At 38.0% G+C, this 18018-nt stretch overlaps 1 protein-coding gene across 1 annotated transcript in view; it reads left to right on the top strand.

Annotated features, from left to right (window-relative positions):
• The window catches only part of efr3a (EFR3 homolog A), a 46926-nt gene that overhangs the window by 2840 nt on the left and 26068 nt on the right, over positions 1-18018 (top strand). Inside the window, exons 2-5 of the mRNA XM_084410692.1 lie at positions 14178-14254; positions 15970-16097; positions 16664-16814; positions 17876-17997. Coding sequence (XP_084266818.1) covers positions 14178-14254; positions 15970-16097; positions 16664-16814; positions 17876-17997 — 478 coding nt within the window. The remainder of the gene's footprint in view (positions 1-14177; positions 14255-15969; positions 16098-16663; positions 16815-17875; positions 17998-18018) is intronic.

Raw genomic sequence — 18018 nt, 5'->3', positions numbered from 1 at the left:
GGGAGCTCTATAGAGAAACCTGCGAGCAAAAAGCGAGAATACAGCGAAGAAATTCCCGAAACTGCCGAAACTTTAATAGCCTGGGAAAACCCAGACGAACTTCCGGCAAATTTAGAATGGGCCAAGAGCCCATTCAAGCCCATTTCCAATCTTTCCAAATCTTGGCACCAATCACAAACGTTGAGGCGGGCTTTACACGATGACGATGGCGTTATTCTTTCCGTTGGTGACGCCCATTTTGAAATGGGATGTGAATGAAGCTTCCCCAGACCCACTCTCAGTTACGACTGAGAAGGGTCTGGTGTAAGTCTTTAATGATACATTTTTAAGATAAAAATGTTAATTAGTTAATGCACTGTGAACTAACATGAACATTTTTATTAGTTTGTTCATAGTTAGTTCATGTTATTTAATACATTAACTAATGTTAACAAATAAGGCCTTAGTCCAGTGTTACCAACATTTGTGATTTTGTTTTGTTGTTAGCTTGCAAGATTCCTTTGGTATTGTTTAGTTGGAAATGGTGGTGTTGGTTCATTTTGGCTGTTTTTAGGCCATATTTTTTTCCTGGTGTTTATGACATTGTAGTCTGCAACATTTAATTTAGCGTAAAATATAGTTTTACGTACCGTTTAGTTTGCCATTTGTGATATAGTTTAGTGTTGCATTGTTTCTTCAGATTGCATAATGTGTAGTTTGACGCAGTAGACCAGACACCCCTAAGGGTTATTGCTGCTGACGCTCTGCACAGAGAAGTACCACACACACACACACACACACACACACACACACACACACACACACACACACACACACACACACACACACACACACACACAATCTGAGAGTAGGGTGACCTCTCCACTGAAGTACAAACAACTCCCACACCCCTCAGAGGGAGTATGATAACCTCTCTTCTCTGACACACACACACACACACACACACACACACACACACACACACACACACACACACACACACACACACACACACACACACAGTCTATTTCTGGGCAGTCAGGACCCTGTAAGACGAGCCCTTTATCCTTGACATGGGATGAGAGAGGAAAATGGAGAGAAAAGAGATTCTGTAAATGTTCTATGAGGCTGCTTTCACACAGGCTAGGGGTGGATGATATGACCAAACATTTTGATACATTGAAATTTAATAATTCTTGTGACCAATTTTAATATCACAAAAAAAACTAATACTTCTCACAACAAAAACTCAAGCTTACTGAAGACAGGTAAATAAATAGTCAGTGAAAAAATAAGAACAAAAAAACTAATTACAAGCAATTGGACAACAAACTACAATAGAACAAAGAAATAGACTTACCTGAAAAACGTCAAGCACTAGAAATAAGAAATACTAGCCTACATAAATTGTATAAAGTAATCAAATGTATATAAAAAAACAGCATAATAAATTAAATGTACATTTATTCTTATTAAAGTGCCCCTATTATGGATTTTTGAAAATGACCTTTCATGTAGTGTGTAACATAGCTCTAAGTGAATGAAAATTAAATCTGAAAGTGCACCGTATATAAAGTTATTGTCTTTCAAAAGTAAGAGTCGACTCTTGAGTCAATTAAATTCATCGTTTTTCAAACGAGTCATAAGCCGTTTCGTTGTGACGTCAAGACGAAACATTAGCATATTTCCCGCCCACTTATTGCGTGCGCAGACACCAGGGAAACCTTGAACCTCAAACCAGCAGCTGATTCCTGTGGATACTGGATAGCATCATGTCGAGAAGATGCTGTGCTCTATAATGTGAAGATTGTAGGTTTTTTTCACTGCCCAAGGACGAGTGTGAAGAATCAGTGGTTAAAATTCATCTTTACCACGATATCACAGCAGTATAATCCTAAACTTTTGCTGTGTTCCCTTTATTTTACTGAAGACTGCTTCTCAAATCTCGGAGTTCAATGCAGGATTCGCAAACCGCTTTGCTCCTGAAAGATGGTGTTCAAAATACTTAGTTTTGAGCTTTATATTGTGTAGGTCTCCTGCTAACTGGTTAACTCACATTATTACTGTCTTACTGAAATACTTCTGCTGATCAGTTGTGGGCCACTATTACCTAAAACTGTGTCTATTAATGCAGATTGTCTGTCATTCTCACTACTTTGAGTAAAGATTAAGCATGGAGCAAGATTTGTTTTACCAACGTTTATGTTACATCATTCATTCACGCTAGAGCTCGGCTAATGTATGCACTGTTATTGATACAGTTTTCACGTGTTCACCGCAATATATTAGAAAAATACTCTGTAAATAAATTAGTACAAGTAATATAATCGGTTTGTTGATGGACATGCACTTGTTCATGCTGATGGTGAGGAATTACAGTTGCAACATCTCATAATGTACCTCAAACTGAGTAGCGCATCACTGAGAAACACTGAGAAACGTCCTGCTCTAGTCGTCCTTGTGATGGAGGTTCGGGTTGAATTACTAGTTCTTCCATTGTTTCATCATCGGACTCGTGGTCGGATTGATATGGTCAAATCAACGTCATTGTTCATTACTGTGTTTAGTTTACGGTGTAGGAAGCCTCAGGACACGCAGACCCAGTCGTTTGAGAATTATTGAAAATGTGGTGATCTGCAAATGTATATTATGAGGAAATTAAACAGTTTTTGACCTTTGATGCATGTAAACCTGTTGTAGGAGACTCCAAAACAACATTAGGAAACTTTAAAATAGCATAATGGGGCACTTTAAAGTGAGACAAAATTGATTTAGTCAAGAGCTGAGAGATTTTCTCTTTTTTGTTATTTGATTAACATTGATGACACAAATGACACCCGGTTTATTAGGCTGCGTTCACTTTAAGAATGTGATTTCTTTCTCAACTGTTTACGTTCACTTAAGACATAAATGACTGTGTTTACGAGGATACTGGCAAAGATGGCAATTTTGACACATAAGTATGTGCATTTAACTGTTGAATCCCAATTAGGCGACAAAAAGAACTTAGTGCAGTACTCGCACGCTCTGAGCAGTGGCAGCCAACAGAACTTAGAATAAACAGAACAATATCATCCGGACGTCCGCTGGTGTGGACATTATAGTTATCGTTATTTTTGGTGTGAACGAGACTTTACTCAGGCGCAGTTTTTGGAATCTGGAGCGCATTGATAACAAACTTTTGTCAACTACACACTGTTCATCGCTAAAATAAAGGAGAATTATTGTTATTATTATTTTTTCAACTTGAGTTTGCACACCCTTAACAGTTCCTGTTGGCAGCAAAGCGCCGGCAAAACCGGACTTTGGAGTCATTGTTTGCTAGTTTGCAGTTTGCACACCCTGCTGAACATGAGAACTGCTGTTTCAGTGTGATTTTTATGCCTTTTTGTTCTTTCAGATAACATATCTAAGCAGCAATATGAGATGTTAAATGTTTCTCATATTGCAGTTAAAATTGTGATGTCAAATTTTTTGTAATATTGATTCAAATCGTACAGACTTGCTCAGGTGTTTTTGCCATTTAGATTGACAGTTTAAGTGTCTGTGTGCATGGGACAATGACCAGCCTCTCTCTCTCTCTCTCTCTCTCTCTCTTTGAGATGATAATGTGCCCATTCGCAAAGCAAAGTTTGATCTTCCGTTGGCCGTTTTGAGTGCGTGAGAGAGTTTGATGTGTGTGTTTGATCTGTCGTGTGTTTTGTATGGGTGTTTCTCGCTTTCCTTTCAGCAGTGTCTCATTCATATGCGCAGTGGACGACGTGCTAGTGAAGATTCTGTGTGAGGCAAAACATCAAGGGAAAGCGGCGGCGTGTGTGTTTTGTGTCGGTCAAGAGTGTGCGCGTGCATGGTGGCGTTATTCGGACAGATGCTTGTGTCGACACTGCAGTGAAATATTCAGTGTGCCAAAACATCAGCATCATCAGAATTAAATACAGCTTACCCCTCTGTCCTCATGCAGATGCTCGCGTGTGTGTGTGTGCGTGTGTTATGTGAGTGTGTTATAGAAGATGGTTAGACTTACTGCACTGTACAGCACCTAGAGAGAGAAAGATAGTAAGACAGAAAGAGAGCCTTTGTCTCCCAGTTCCTGTGAGCAGACAGAGACACAGACATGGACTCAGAGAACGCTGATACTGGTAGGTCCGATCGGCGTGTTTGTGTGCTTGTTTTTTTTGTCTGTGTGCCCTTGATTGCTTCCTTTCAGATCATTTGAAAGCATGTATGATCTATAGAAATATTGAAATATACAGCTAAACAGTTTGTTGAGAATGTCTTAAATGGCACAGTTTTAGGGGGGAAAGCCTTGTTTAGAATTAACAATCGACAAGGCCGATATTTGGCCGCTTTTAAGTCATTGGCTGATAACAGCCTTATTGGCCTATTCACAGAGGTGGTAGTTCCCCTAAACGTCCATCTGAATGTGTATGATTGTAGTGGTGATAATTTTGTAGTGATGTTATTTGGCAACAAGAGTTTTACCTTTTGCAAAAATGTGTCATTGAAGGAGTGCTAATTAAAGGTAGGGTAGGCAATTTTTTATTTTTTTTATAAACACTTTTTGTTATCCACCTTATTCCTGACGACCTTACTGCGTTTTGAATTATAGGTGGCACTTCCGGTTTGGGGAACTTCCATTCAAAAAGGCTGAAACGAATCATTTCAAATCATAAGGTTGCCCTACAAATAAAGCTGATCCGTCAGTTTAACTGGATGAGCTGTCAATTTTCCGACATTTTCAGACATCATGAAAATAACGTTATACTTGGTATTTTAACGTGACATGTTATAACAAGAATATCTATGGCAAGAGCTCTTTTCAATCGCTGCTTTCTTTTCCTCGTGATTATTTTCTTTTTTCCCTTTGCAATCCGCTGTAAAAAGTATGAAAAAGGACAACATATACTGCACATTTGTGGTCTGTTCTTCCGAATTTAATTTACGATATATATTCCATTAATAATTCACTGGAATGCATGAAGAATCTCTCGTTATTCTCCTCAAATCCTCACGTCTCTTTCCAGGTTTGTTTTCACAGGTAAATCCAATTTATAATCTGTCAAAATTACGGAAATCACTTTGAAATAGTATCACGTAATGCTGAAGTTAATGAACATTTTTGATTAAGGCAACATAAGTTACATAATACAGATATATTACTACATATTACGCGCTTTTGAGGTTATTTGGTCTGTTGAAAGTACCTTGTTGATGCTTTTACACTTTTAAATTTCCTTTTAATGTTCGATGGTTGAAGGGTGAGTAGATTAATGTCATCTCAGTGTGACACCTTTTTAACGTATTACGTTCATAGAGCGAGCGTTTCACTGATTGTTTACAGCTTAACGGAAGTTACGCCCATAATTCGCGCAAAGCGTTATGGGGCGTTGGAATAAGGTGGATATTGGTTGAAACTCTTCACATCCTGATACCAATCAATCAGTAATAGAAAGTGATATTAAAACATGTATATCTACTGTGAAAGTCTCAGGACCAAAACATTTTCGTCCAATCATTGTATTCGGTCTAAATGCAATGATACACTGTCCTACATGCCTGTCAACATATGTATTTCCATACCTCCCCGCACCCTGCTCGCTGGACATCACGCGTCATCAGTAGGCCTGTCACGATAACAAATTTTGCTGGACGATAAATTGTCCAAGAAATTATCGCGATAAACGATAATATTGTCGTTCTGAGACCATTTTCATTTAATATAATTATAATGGCATAATAATGCAGGTACACCTTTTCAACGATCTATAAACTTTTTATTTCTAAAGAATATTAAACATTGAAAACGGAAAACATTTTAAATATCCAAAAAAAATGAACAAAACAACCAAAAACAATAAAAGCAATGGACTCTTAGTGTCTGTTAACAAAATAAATGTCTGTTAATAAATAAAATGGATGTAAACAAAATTGCACTTCAAAAAATATTAAACATTAGGCTTTAGACATTAGGCATAAATAGTGATACATTCCATAACAGGCAAAACTGACAGTTATAGGACCTTTGTAAACAAAAACAAAAAAAACAAAAAAAGCCTCAACAAGCCATATCGCACAATTTTGCACTGTTACTCCTGTTACTTTGTCCTCCTGTTACTTTGTCAAGTGATTGTGTACTGTCGGGAAGACGGAGACGCGCTTTATTACGTGTGTATGCTACACACTGAAAATACTTGGTTAGGATTAGGGGTGAGGAATGCGTGCGTATTACACGCCATAAAGAGCGTATCATATGCACGCAAAAACTATTTTTGGCCTATAAATGGCACGAGAAATAACATTCGTGGTATAGATACGCATTTTCATGTGATCGGGGCGGGCTCGCTGTCGCAACTCACAACTAGCGTCTTCTCTCTCTCCTGGCAGTCGCCGCAAACAGTCCCGCCGGCGCTTTCCCACACAAAGACCATGTGACTGACAAGCGCCGCTGCGCCGCCTCCCCACACAAAGACCATGCAACTGACAAGAGAGTTCACTCCTCATATACGCTAAAGAACCGAGAGTGGTCATCCAGTCTCTTTGGTAGAGACTGAGAGAGAGAGACGAGGAAAACAAACAAGCATGCAAATGGAATTATCGCGGCCGGAAAAATTATCGAGCTCATTTTTTTTTATCGTGCGATTAATTGACTTATCGACTATCGCGACAGGCCTAGTCATCAGCACGTTCCGGCTTTGGAGACGCTCTGAAGAGAGGGTGGGATTTTATGCTTTCAAAGCTAACTTGCTATTGCTAGCCTCTCTGAAATTGTCTACTCTACCTTTAAATTTCACTGTTTCGGTCAAATAAATTCAGGGTTGTTAAACTATTTTCAGCCGAAACTTAAAATTCTCTCTTTTTTTCAGTGTTTGTGGTATTATTAAGAATAACATGGTCAAAAAGCAGATGTTTTATCCCATCTACAGTATTTAGATTCAATTACAGGAATAGTTCTTCCAAAAATGAAAATTCTGTCAATATTTTTCTACTCATCCTCTTCTACTACTAGCATTTCATTTAGCATAGTCCTGAATTTTATTTTAATTTTTTTGTGGTAGCTTACTTATAAACTCACACATGCGAAGTTGATTACTGCAGCTAATTAATAATTAACACAAAGTAATTCCTTGTTTGCATAGAATACACCGGTATGATCATCTAAGGCTCCAGATGATCATACCTGTGTATTCTATCAGTTTTTTCTATTTCAAACCACCATGGGAAGTCAAATTTGACTTGTGTATATTCACATCTCCACATTTTCTTCTATAGAAAATGCTTATTTCCTATTCTTAACAGATGCTGTTTTCATTTCATCGGGTTTTTATGATGATAAAAATAATGATTTATGTAATCTTTTTGGATATCAGAAAGCCAGGTTTTTCCTAATATCCTTCATCATCAGAACAGAACACATTTTACACATACCTTGGTCTATATGAAGGTCCAGACTTTAAAGCTCTTGATTCTACTTTGTACTTGCCCTTATAAAAATGTACCATAGTTCTTGTAATTGTGGCATTTGTTAAAGCATAAATAAAGGTTAGACCATTGATGGCTCCTCATTATTTGGCTTATAGGCCAATATATATCCTTTTTTTTTAATAAAAAAACAATCTACATCTTTCTATGATAAATAGTTGCCTAGAAACTACTGTAAAGGAACTACAACATGTTACTACAATAAAATGTGATAAATTATTGTAAGGGTGGTAATGAGTAGTTTAAAAAGCCTTCTACTTTATGTTGGTGGTTGTCTCTCTTTCTCATCAGTCTTTTTTTTTATTTTTGATCAGATTTATTTTTTGGATGAACAATACAGCAGACTGTTTACGTTCATAAGCTTCAGCCATTGAAAAAGGAAAAAAAACATTGGTCGAACACTAATTAGAACCATGAAAAACATGGGAAAAAGAGAAAACAGGGATAATTAGTTTGAAACAGCATATTTTCATACTGCTTAAGTAAATGTCACGCTTCATGTTGTTTACATAACCAATACACAGTATGGCACGCATGATTTTGTTTGTAGTAAACTAAACTGTCGCTGCCTGCAGAGTTCCCAGATGTCAGTCATATTTTTAAAAGCTATAAGTTTAGAGACAGTTGCGTTGTGTTATGGGAAATAGTAACTGGGCTAATGATCTCATAAGTGCACTTCAAATGTGCAGATTACGCATGTAAATGGTTGAATTTCTCTTAAATGAGAAACCGGTCGGATTGTAGCAAGAAATAAGAGGTTTTCCGTTTCTCTCGCTCTCCTCTCTTCCTTTTTTCTCTCCGTATTGACTAGCTCGTGCATATTTTGTTATCTACCCTTCACTCCATCGACCCATGCCGGTAAATTCAGTACAGTGTGTGTATCGGTGAGTTTGGGAGAGTGTATTTGTATAGACACTACCTGTACTCTGTCGGATGTCAAAGGATTATGGGATTTTACATCATAGTCTTCAGCTTGAAATTAGAACAGAAAGCCAGGGTATACACACTAAAGCAAACACACACACATCTGTGGTCATCAAAATCTCAAGTGGAACCTTCTAAGGTAGAACATTCCCTGTGTGTTTCAAAAGAACAGTACGATGACAATTGTAATCTTAGACAGACAAGGTTTTACATTGGCTGTGCCTGAAACCAAACACATCTGCCTAATCTGTGATGGTTTTTTATGAAGGTTCCTCGTTCGAAAATTGACTTCCAAAGATAGAATAAATTCAAGTGAGCTTTACTCAAGCAAATATTTACAACTGCAATGCTTATTTTATGTCACGTGCACACAAAGGTCTTAAAGTTCTGCCTTCATTATTATACATCATGGTCTCTCTTTTAAGATAGATGGTAATTCTGTTATGGCAGCTTTCTCTCGGGCTCTGCTCTCGCTCTTCAAACTCTTAAGCTATTTCAGGTCCTCATAAGGTTAAGAGGATTTTCTCTGCAGGCGCTGAATCAATCTCTTCATTTCCCCAGACGATCTTGTTTTGGCAGTAATGGGGATTCAACAGACACCGGTTGGAAGCAGGATTTGCACCCAGCCCTGGGGTGGCACGCACAGGGTGAGCGCCCCCTGGTGGCAGTGGCTGCTATGAAATGGACCTTTCTTTGTGCTAATGTAGATTGAGAAAACAAAAACTCAATTATTATTATGTTTTCAGAATGAACTTGGCATTAGTATTATTTATTTATATTGTCTCTTACTTTGTATTTGATAGTTTTAGCCTTTGCTTGCTAAATTTTTTGGGGGTTTGTTTAAAACTTAAAAATGTGAAATCAAAATTGACCCCCATTTGGAATTGCTGTCCAGTTGGTGGAATTGTCACTTGCCCTTATTAGGCCCTTATGTTCTGCTGATCATGTTCATGTGCCATTTATGCCTTTCCTACTTAAATATATGGTTCTCTATGATGTATTGAACATGGCTCATAATCTAGCCAACTGACATTATGTAGAAATTGTGAATGTCTTTTGATATTTCATTTGGAAAGGGGTTGAGTATTATAAACAAATCAATAATGTTGTTGATGATATTACTTAATTTTCCAGAGTTGTGTTTATTAATTTATAGCTGTCATAGAGGGACATTTATAGTCATAATTTAAATAGCGCATTTATAGTATATATAGCATAATTCCCTGTTATAATTGCTCATTAAAAACCTAATATTCAAAATTTAATTATTTGTTATACTATTTTTGGTAAAGCAATCTTAACGTTAAATAGTCTAAATATTACAATCTGTAAAAAAAAAAATAATAATAATTTTAATCAAGATTTGTAGTGTGGTGTATTGTGATCATTGAAAATATCATCTGGGTCAGCAGAAAAATCCTTAAAGGGATACTCCACTTTTTTCGGAAATATGCTCATTTTACATCTCCCCCAGAGTTAAACAGTTGAGTTTTACCGTTTTAGAATCCATTCAGCCGAACTCCGGGTCTGACGGTACCACTTTTAGCATAGCTTAGCACAGATCATTGATGAGTCCAGTAGCATTTCTTTCAAAATGACCAAAGAGTTTCAATATTTTTCCTATTTAAAACTTGACTCTTCTGTAGTTAAACCGTGTACTAAGATCGACGGAAAATGAAAAGTTGCGATTTTCTAAGCCTATATGACTAGGAACTACTCTCATTCCGGCGTAATAATCAAGGAACTGTGCGGCTGTACCATGAGTGCAGCAGGCGTAATGATATGACGCAGCGCCTGAAAATAGGTCTAATAGGTTAGACAAACTTAGTCCCGGTCACGTTGGAAGAAGTTACCGAGCTGGGGACTATTTTCAGGCGCTGCGTCATATCATTACGCCTGCTGCACCCATGGTACAGCCACACAGTTCCTTGATTATTACGCTGGAATGAGAGTAGTTCCTAGCCATATAGGCTTAGAAAATCGCAACTTTTCATTTTCCGTCGATCTTAGTACACGGTTTAACTACAGAAGAGTCAAGTTTTAAATAGGAAAAATATTGAAACTCTTTGGTCATTTTGAAAGAAATGCTACTGGACTCATCAGAATCAATGATCTATGCTAAGCTATGCTAAAAGTGGTACCGTCAGACCCGGAGTTCGGCTGAATGGATTCTAAAACGGTAAAACTCAACTGTTTAACTCTGGGGGAGTTGTAAAATGAGCATATTTCCGAAAAAAGTGGAGTATCCCTTTAAGCGAATCATATTGTGCACATTTTAGTGTATGTTATTCTAAACAAAAATGTTTTATAATTTTTCCTCAAAATATGATAACTTTCTTCACTTCCTTTGGTCTGATAATTAAAAAAAGTTCATTTGGGCAGGGAAATATAATTAACAGTAATGTACCCCATTAAATAATGAGTCACTAAATCAAATTCTTCTTCCAAAACGTGTTTTTGTCTTACCCTGATTCATGGTAAGCCTATTACAAGTGTTTATATTTTAGACCTGATGGGATAGTTTTCACAGGAAATTGCATACATATGTCACCCGCCAATGTGTGTCTCATCATATCCATAAATGAAGAAAAGTTGCTGTGGCTACTTTGTGTGTGGTGTGGCAGTGGCATAGGTTAGTTGCCACAGCTCGTAATAAAACGAGAATCAACATTGGCTTGGCTTTTTGGATATGTAGCACTGTGCTGCAATTTATTTTCTATTAAAGGGTTAGTTCACCCCAAAATGAAAATTGTGTCAGTAATTACTCACCCTCATGTTGTTCCAACCCAGTAAGACTTTCGTTCATCTTCGGAACACAAATTAAGATATTTTTGATGAAATCTGAAAGCTCCTTCATAGGCTACAAGGTAATTGCATGTGCCAGCCCAGAAAAGTTAGTAAAGACATCGTTAAAATAGTCAGACTGACTACAGTGGCTCAACCTTAAGTTTATCAAAAATAATATAACAAAAACAACGACTTTATTTAACAAACTCTCGTCTCATCCCTGCCACTCTCTTACGCTATTCACTTTGTTGGGCTATTCACAAAGTACAGCTCTTCCGTGTTTTACAGCAGAACGCTGGTTCACCATTGGCTGAGCACGATCACATGACTACATGCATGCGTTATGGTGCTTACGTGAATCGCGTAGCAGACTGGCAGATAGATTGTTGAATTAAGTCGGTATTTTTGTTTGTTTTTGCGCACAAAAAGTATTCTCATTAACATTAAGGTTGAACCACTGGAGTTACATGGACTATTTTAACGATGTCTTTACTGCCTTTCTGGGGCTTGACTGTGGTAATTACGTTGCAGTCTGTGGATGGTTCAGGCTCTCGGATTTAATACAAAAAATCTTAATTCGTAATCCGAAGATGAACGAAGCTCTTATGGGTTTGGAACGACATGAGGGTGAGTAAGTAATGACAGAATTTTCATTTTTGGGTGAACTAACCCTTTAATAGGTGTAGCTACCGTAACATCTTCAGCTAGTCCGCTTGAGATCTTTTCCATCTAAACTGTTTACATCTTTGCCAAAGCACAACCAAAGCAATGTTCTTCTGCAAAATGCATGCAGTTTTGTTTTTTGATCGCTAGAGGGCCAAAAGTTATAAGGGCTCAATCAGCTCCCTAGCTCCCTATAGGTAATGAGTCAGTATATATGAACTCAGGCACTGTAAGGACCCTGGCTCACCACACATTGGGACACTGATTACTCTATTTCCTGCGACATAACAACATCTTCGTTGTACAACATCACTACTGGTATTTATGAACAACAGCAGAACTGATATATTGCTGACATTCTTTTTTCAATGTTATTTAAAGTGATAAATACTCTGCTTGTTACATATACATGCAACATTTCAGCCATAAATACATAATAAATTTTAGTTAGATTGTTCATTTCCTGTCTAGCGTTGTATGTTTATGCTGAAATATAATTAAATAATGGTTTGTATTCATGAAAAAAAAAAACATTGCTAGTCATGTAGTGAGTTGGCTCAAGTGATTTATGTTTCGTACTTCAGAACTTCCGTTAAGGGAACATAGTGAGCACCGATGCTCACTGGTTTTCACAGTGCATTGTGGGACTTTTTAGGGAGCGAACGTTTCAGTGCACTTGTAAGATTTTGCGATTGAGACAGCCCTTAAAATGGCCGACTCCTTGATCAGTGTCCTGACTATGGAATTAGGGAGCTAAATGAGACGTATCCATAGATGCACCCCACTTTTTCCAATCAACTCCAGTCTCACCTTTCATTATTCACTGCTGAATATTCTTTTTTTTGTTTTCTTGTAAATGCATGACATCTTCTGTTTTTTTTTTTTGTTTTTTTTTTTTTTGATTATTTAAAATAAAATAATCCTGTTTGTAAAAGTGCACAGTAAATGTCAGCTCACAGACAGACTACAGTAGACGTAACTTCCTGTAATCTGTAATTGGCTAGCTCAGCTGTCAGTCCCAGTAGAGGGCGAGTCCTCGTGCAGGTATTCCGTTCAGGTGTGTGTGAGTCTCAGACCAGGGTTGTGGCAGGAGCCAGAAAGGTCACTGTTTGGACCAGGTTTGGGGAGTCTAAAGGAGTCATCAAAGGACAGAGGTCATGATGAGGAGGTACAGACAGGTGCCGGTCTCGGAAGCTGACGGAACATTCCGATTTAGACACACCTGGGAGAGGAGATCTATCCTCAGCAGACTTGGTATCTATGTGTGTGTTTGTTCGTGTGAGATCCTGATGATTAATACAAGGGTGTTGCACATGCTTTGGTAATAAGAATGTTGATGCATTTGTCACTTTGCAGTAGAGCTCGCAAGCCCGCTCTCTTTCGCTTTATCCCCCCCCCCCCCCTCGCAGCATCTCTCTCTTTTTCCGTCTTTTAGAAGTTGGATCAGGTGTTTGAGCTGGTAATGGCGGCTCCTTTTCCACATCTCACTTTACAATCCCTGCACACACACACACACATTTGCTCACACAAACTCGTTCTGTTGGCATATACACATGCATGCACATGCAATCCAGATTTATTATCCGTGTTGAACTGGATGAATGAGCAATTTCAGCTCTAGCTGGTGAAGGACTGTCAGAGCAGCTTGTGTGTGTTGAATATGAGAAGTGTGTTTGTGTGTGTGTGCACTAGTTGCTCTGCTGCTCTCAGATTTCTTCTTTGACTTTTTTTAATAATTCATTAGTGCTTCAAACTGTGTGGCACCACACACATACACACTGCAGTTTGCATTGTGCCTTTCACCAGTGCACATACACATTTCATCCTGACAGCTCATTTTAATATCATGCGTTTGTAGATTCCGAAGTTATTATTGGCTCGAGTGGGTGAAGTCTGAATGTATGGTGTAGGACTGCTTATGTTGTATATCTGTCCTAGCTCATTAGGGCCATTCTTACGTTCAAAAACTGCCAGACACAGCGCAGCGGAATGGAACCGAAAGCTAGTGTCACAAGGCACGATTTTAAAAGCTGAACTTCTTTACCTGGACAAACTATCTAAACGTGGTGCAATGCCAGGAGATGCATAAAAAATGAGCTAGATGCAATCATGCAGCACAACATAGACATCAGTCTAGCACATATTAAAATAGAAAAATATTTAGAAAACAGTGCAGATGGATGCAAGAACGCCACCTTGGATCTATTTCATTCCATGCACAAACTCACTAGAATCATTTTTGTTTCTGCACTTTGAACAGAAAACATACAAAGTTGATTTTAAAAAGTCAAGATGTGTTTCTATTGTATGTGTAACACTTACTCTTTTTTTTGTTTTTTTTTCAGGTGTGTGTGGATGTTGTGGTCCTTTGCGACCACGCTACAAGCGACTAGTGGACAATATATTCCCAGAGGACCCCAAGGTAACATAGCACTGGAATAGATGTAAATTCAATTCTGGGATATTGGAATAAATTGAATATACCAGGTTGCCAGCTTGTCTGCTAGGCCTCCATTTTAAGTGCATTACTGTACACACAGGCTATTTTTAGTTTGTTAGACATCCTGATTCTGAAACTCTTGAATTGATTATATTTTCTTAAAAACAATTTTTGTAAGATTTATAATATAAAAATTATAACATATTGCTTGCAATATACAAATGTGTCATATGTATGTTTCTTACAAAAACCCATCACTTTGCTTCAGTTGGCCTTGATTAACCCCATCGAGTGGTATGGATTACTTATTATGATGGGTGGATGCATTTTTTTGAGGTTTCAAAATCTCTGCCCCCATTCACTACCTTTATAAAGCTTGGAAGAGCCAGGATATTTTTAAATATATCTCTGATTGTGTTCGTCTGAAAGAAGAAAGTCATATGCACCTAGGATGGCTTGAGGGTGATTTAAATCATGAGATTATTTTCAATTTTGGGTGAACTATCCCTTTTAAAGCATATTAAAAACACCACATAGACATACTGTATATACAACATTTAAAATCTTGATTTTCACCACAGGAGGTCTTAAAGGAGACACAGTTATATCAGAGGTCATGCACTGCGCTTCAGATGCATTCAGGTTCAAGTGCTGTGATCAAAATATATTCTCATTGGCTCTTCCTGTCCTCAGAGACCCGGTAAAGTAAATGCCACGGCATAATAAGAAAGAAGCTGCTTGGACTATCAATCTAAATTTAAAGCGCAGTTGACTGGCAGCTGTTGCTTGTTATTCATATTGTTGGAGAGAAATGTAATGGCACTGTTATTATGAAAATGTATTAATGCTTTAATTTTGACCTTTGACCTTCTCGACAGTTTGATATACAACAGCATACACACTGGGAAGCTTTTTAACCTTGCTGTTATATTCATCATTTACATTCAGCTCTGTTGATTAGAATGACACTCACACACACACACACACACACACACACACACACACACACACACACACACACACACACACACACACACAGAGACACAATTGTTTTCTCTGAAGCTAAGCATGAGTAATTTTCTCATGAGAGGGTGTGACTGTTGCCACTGACACACACACAGACAGATTCCCCACAGTCATGTTATGTACCGTATGTTAAAATCGTGTTAAGTTAATTAGCACTTTGAGAGCTTCAGGAGTTTATTTTGGTTAAAAGTGAGTTTCTATTTCTGACGCCTTTTGTTAGACTGTAAACACTTTTTCGAAAAAATATTCACTTCATAAATTCTACATAGTCAGTTTACTTAGACATCGCTAGGCACCACCTATATAGGGTGCGTTTCCTAAAAGCATTGTTAGCTAACTATGGTCGCAAGTTCCATTGTTACCAACACAGTAGTTCAACGATTCGATGTTTCCCAAAACCATAGTTCAAACGTACATTCGCAAACAGCATCACAAACTAACTAACGTGGTTACGTGGTCATTTCATTTAAATATATATACTTTTCAATCTATATATTTTAGTGTGTCAACAATTAGCAATGTTTTTGAAGAGTGCAAAAAGTGGCGGTTTGACTTTGATTTTATTCGTAAAATTCCAGTCAAGGTTTGTGTGTGTGTGTGTGTGTGTGTGTGTGTGTGTGTGTGTTAATTTTTTTTAACAAATGTTCATTGTTCTTTGTGTTGTTCCTCAGGATGGACTGGTGAAATCTGATATGGAGAAGTTGACATTTTATGCGGTGTCGGCACCAGAGAAGCTGGACCGCATCGGAGCATACCTGGCTGAACGTCTTAGCAGAGATGTGGTACGACATCGCTATGGGTAAGACACACACAAATACACACACAGTTATTTCCCACACCGCTTTTGTTTAGTAATATATATATCATACCTTACTCTCACGCCCAGATGCATTCTCAGGTACCGAAATTTTGCACAGATTGATTTAATGCTTGGTAGTACCGACGTAATTCGGTCAGTGCCCTCAAAAGAACCGAGTTCGTTACCCAACCCTACCCAAAAGGCAGTCCTACATCTAAAATTATATATATTATATATATATATTTATTAAGAACTGTTCATTGAAAGGTTCTTTGGGGAACCCAAAAGAACTTTGGCGGCACTGCGAAAAAAAACCTTTTGAAACCTTTATTTTTAAGAGTGTATATGCTTTGAATATCACATCAAAGATGCTCAGACTATCATTCTTAAAATTGTATTGTTTATTTTATTTCTTACAATTGTATTATTTATACTATTTTTGTTCTTACACTTTTAATTTTTACTTATATTTAGAGCTTTGAAAGTGTTCATTTTGGACCCTGTTTCTTCTTTTCTCTCTCTCTCTTTCTCTTTCTATCTCTGTGTGTGTGTGTGTGCACGCACAGGTACGTTGTGATAGCGATGGAGGCGTTGGATCAGTTGTTGATGGCCTGTCATTCCCAGAGTATCAAGCCATTTGTGGAGAGCTTCTTACACATGGTAGCCAAACTGCTGGAATCCAGAGAACCAGATTTACAAGTGCTGGGCACCAACTCGGTAAGTTTGTGTGTGTGACTGAAGGAGCCTGAGTGATGCAGTCCCAGATCTCAGCAGGAGACTTGAGAGATTCAGTTGGAAGATGAGAAATGGCTTTGACTGTTATTCTGCCATTTGTTATGGTGCTTTTTTCTTTTTTCTCTCTCTTTCAGTCTCTTGCTTTCCCTCTCGCTCTCTCTGCTCATTCAATTTTCTGCTGAATTATTCCTCATCTGGGTTTCTCATATCTGCTCGCAGAGGATCTGAAGCATTTCATTGCAAAGATTCTACTGCATTGGATTGTTTGTGTGTTTTGAACATTGCATCATCTGTTGAAGCCTGAAACTACATTTCTCAGTAACATGAGGTATTATTTAATGTCCTCGCAAAAGCAGGTCATTCAGAAAGAATTCACGGTATTGACTGTATGAGTGCATTAACATATGACGACTCGCATTATTTTATATAGGAAATTGGGAAAACAGAAGCCAGTCAATACAGAGGTTGTTTTATACTGAGAGTCAAGGAATGGGTGGGAAATGTTCATTTATTGCGGCTTTAGTGAACTTCTGTGAAATAAAATGCTATTGCTCGGTTTAACAGACAAGGCTTAAGCTAGTCCCAGACCAAAATGCATGTTTGAGCTGTTTTAACTGAAAGCAACTTGCAATGACGTATCTTAAAATGTCAGTGCCATTGTTTTGTCTCAAGATGCACACCTGTAATGTTTTTTCTAAGGCACGTTTATAAAAGCTACTTAAATGTCCTAATTGGACTAAGGCCTAATCCTGGCTTAATGTAAGCCTTGTCTATGAAACCAGCACTACAAATGTCAAATATGGACCCCCGGTTTATTTCAAACAGACAATGATTCACACACATGCACATGAACACACGTTAGTTCATCTAACGAGATGTCACACTTGTCTGGCTGATAGCAGTAACTTCCTCCGCACATCAAGGAAAGGAAATATCGCCGTTTGGGGGTGTTTTTGATTCTGTCATTGTGTGAGACTGCAAAAGATTGGGCGTGGTTGTGTGTGTTTCTGACAAATTCTGAGTGTGTGTCTGATTCCTTTTAGTTTGTGAAGTTCGCGAACATCGAGGAGGATACGCCCTCTTACCATCGTAGATACGACTTTTTCGTCTCGCAGTTCAGTGCCATGTGTCATTCCACACATGAGGACCCCGAAACTCGCAGCAGGTGTGTGCATTTGTGTCTGTC

The sequence above is a fragment of the Rutilus rutilus genome (assembly GCF_951802725.1).
Source record: "Rutilus rutilus genome assembly, chromosome: 6".
Taxonomy (NCBI): domain Eukaryota; kingdom Metazoa; phylum Chordata; class Actinopteri; order Cypriniformes; family Leuciscidae; genus Rutilus; species Rutilus rutilus.
This window is presented reverse-complemented; position numbering and strand designations above follow the sequence as displayed.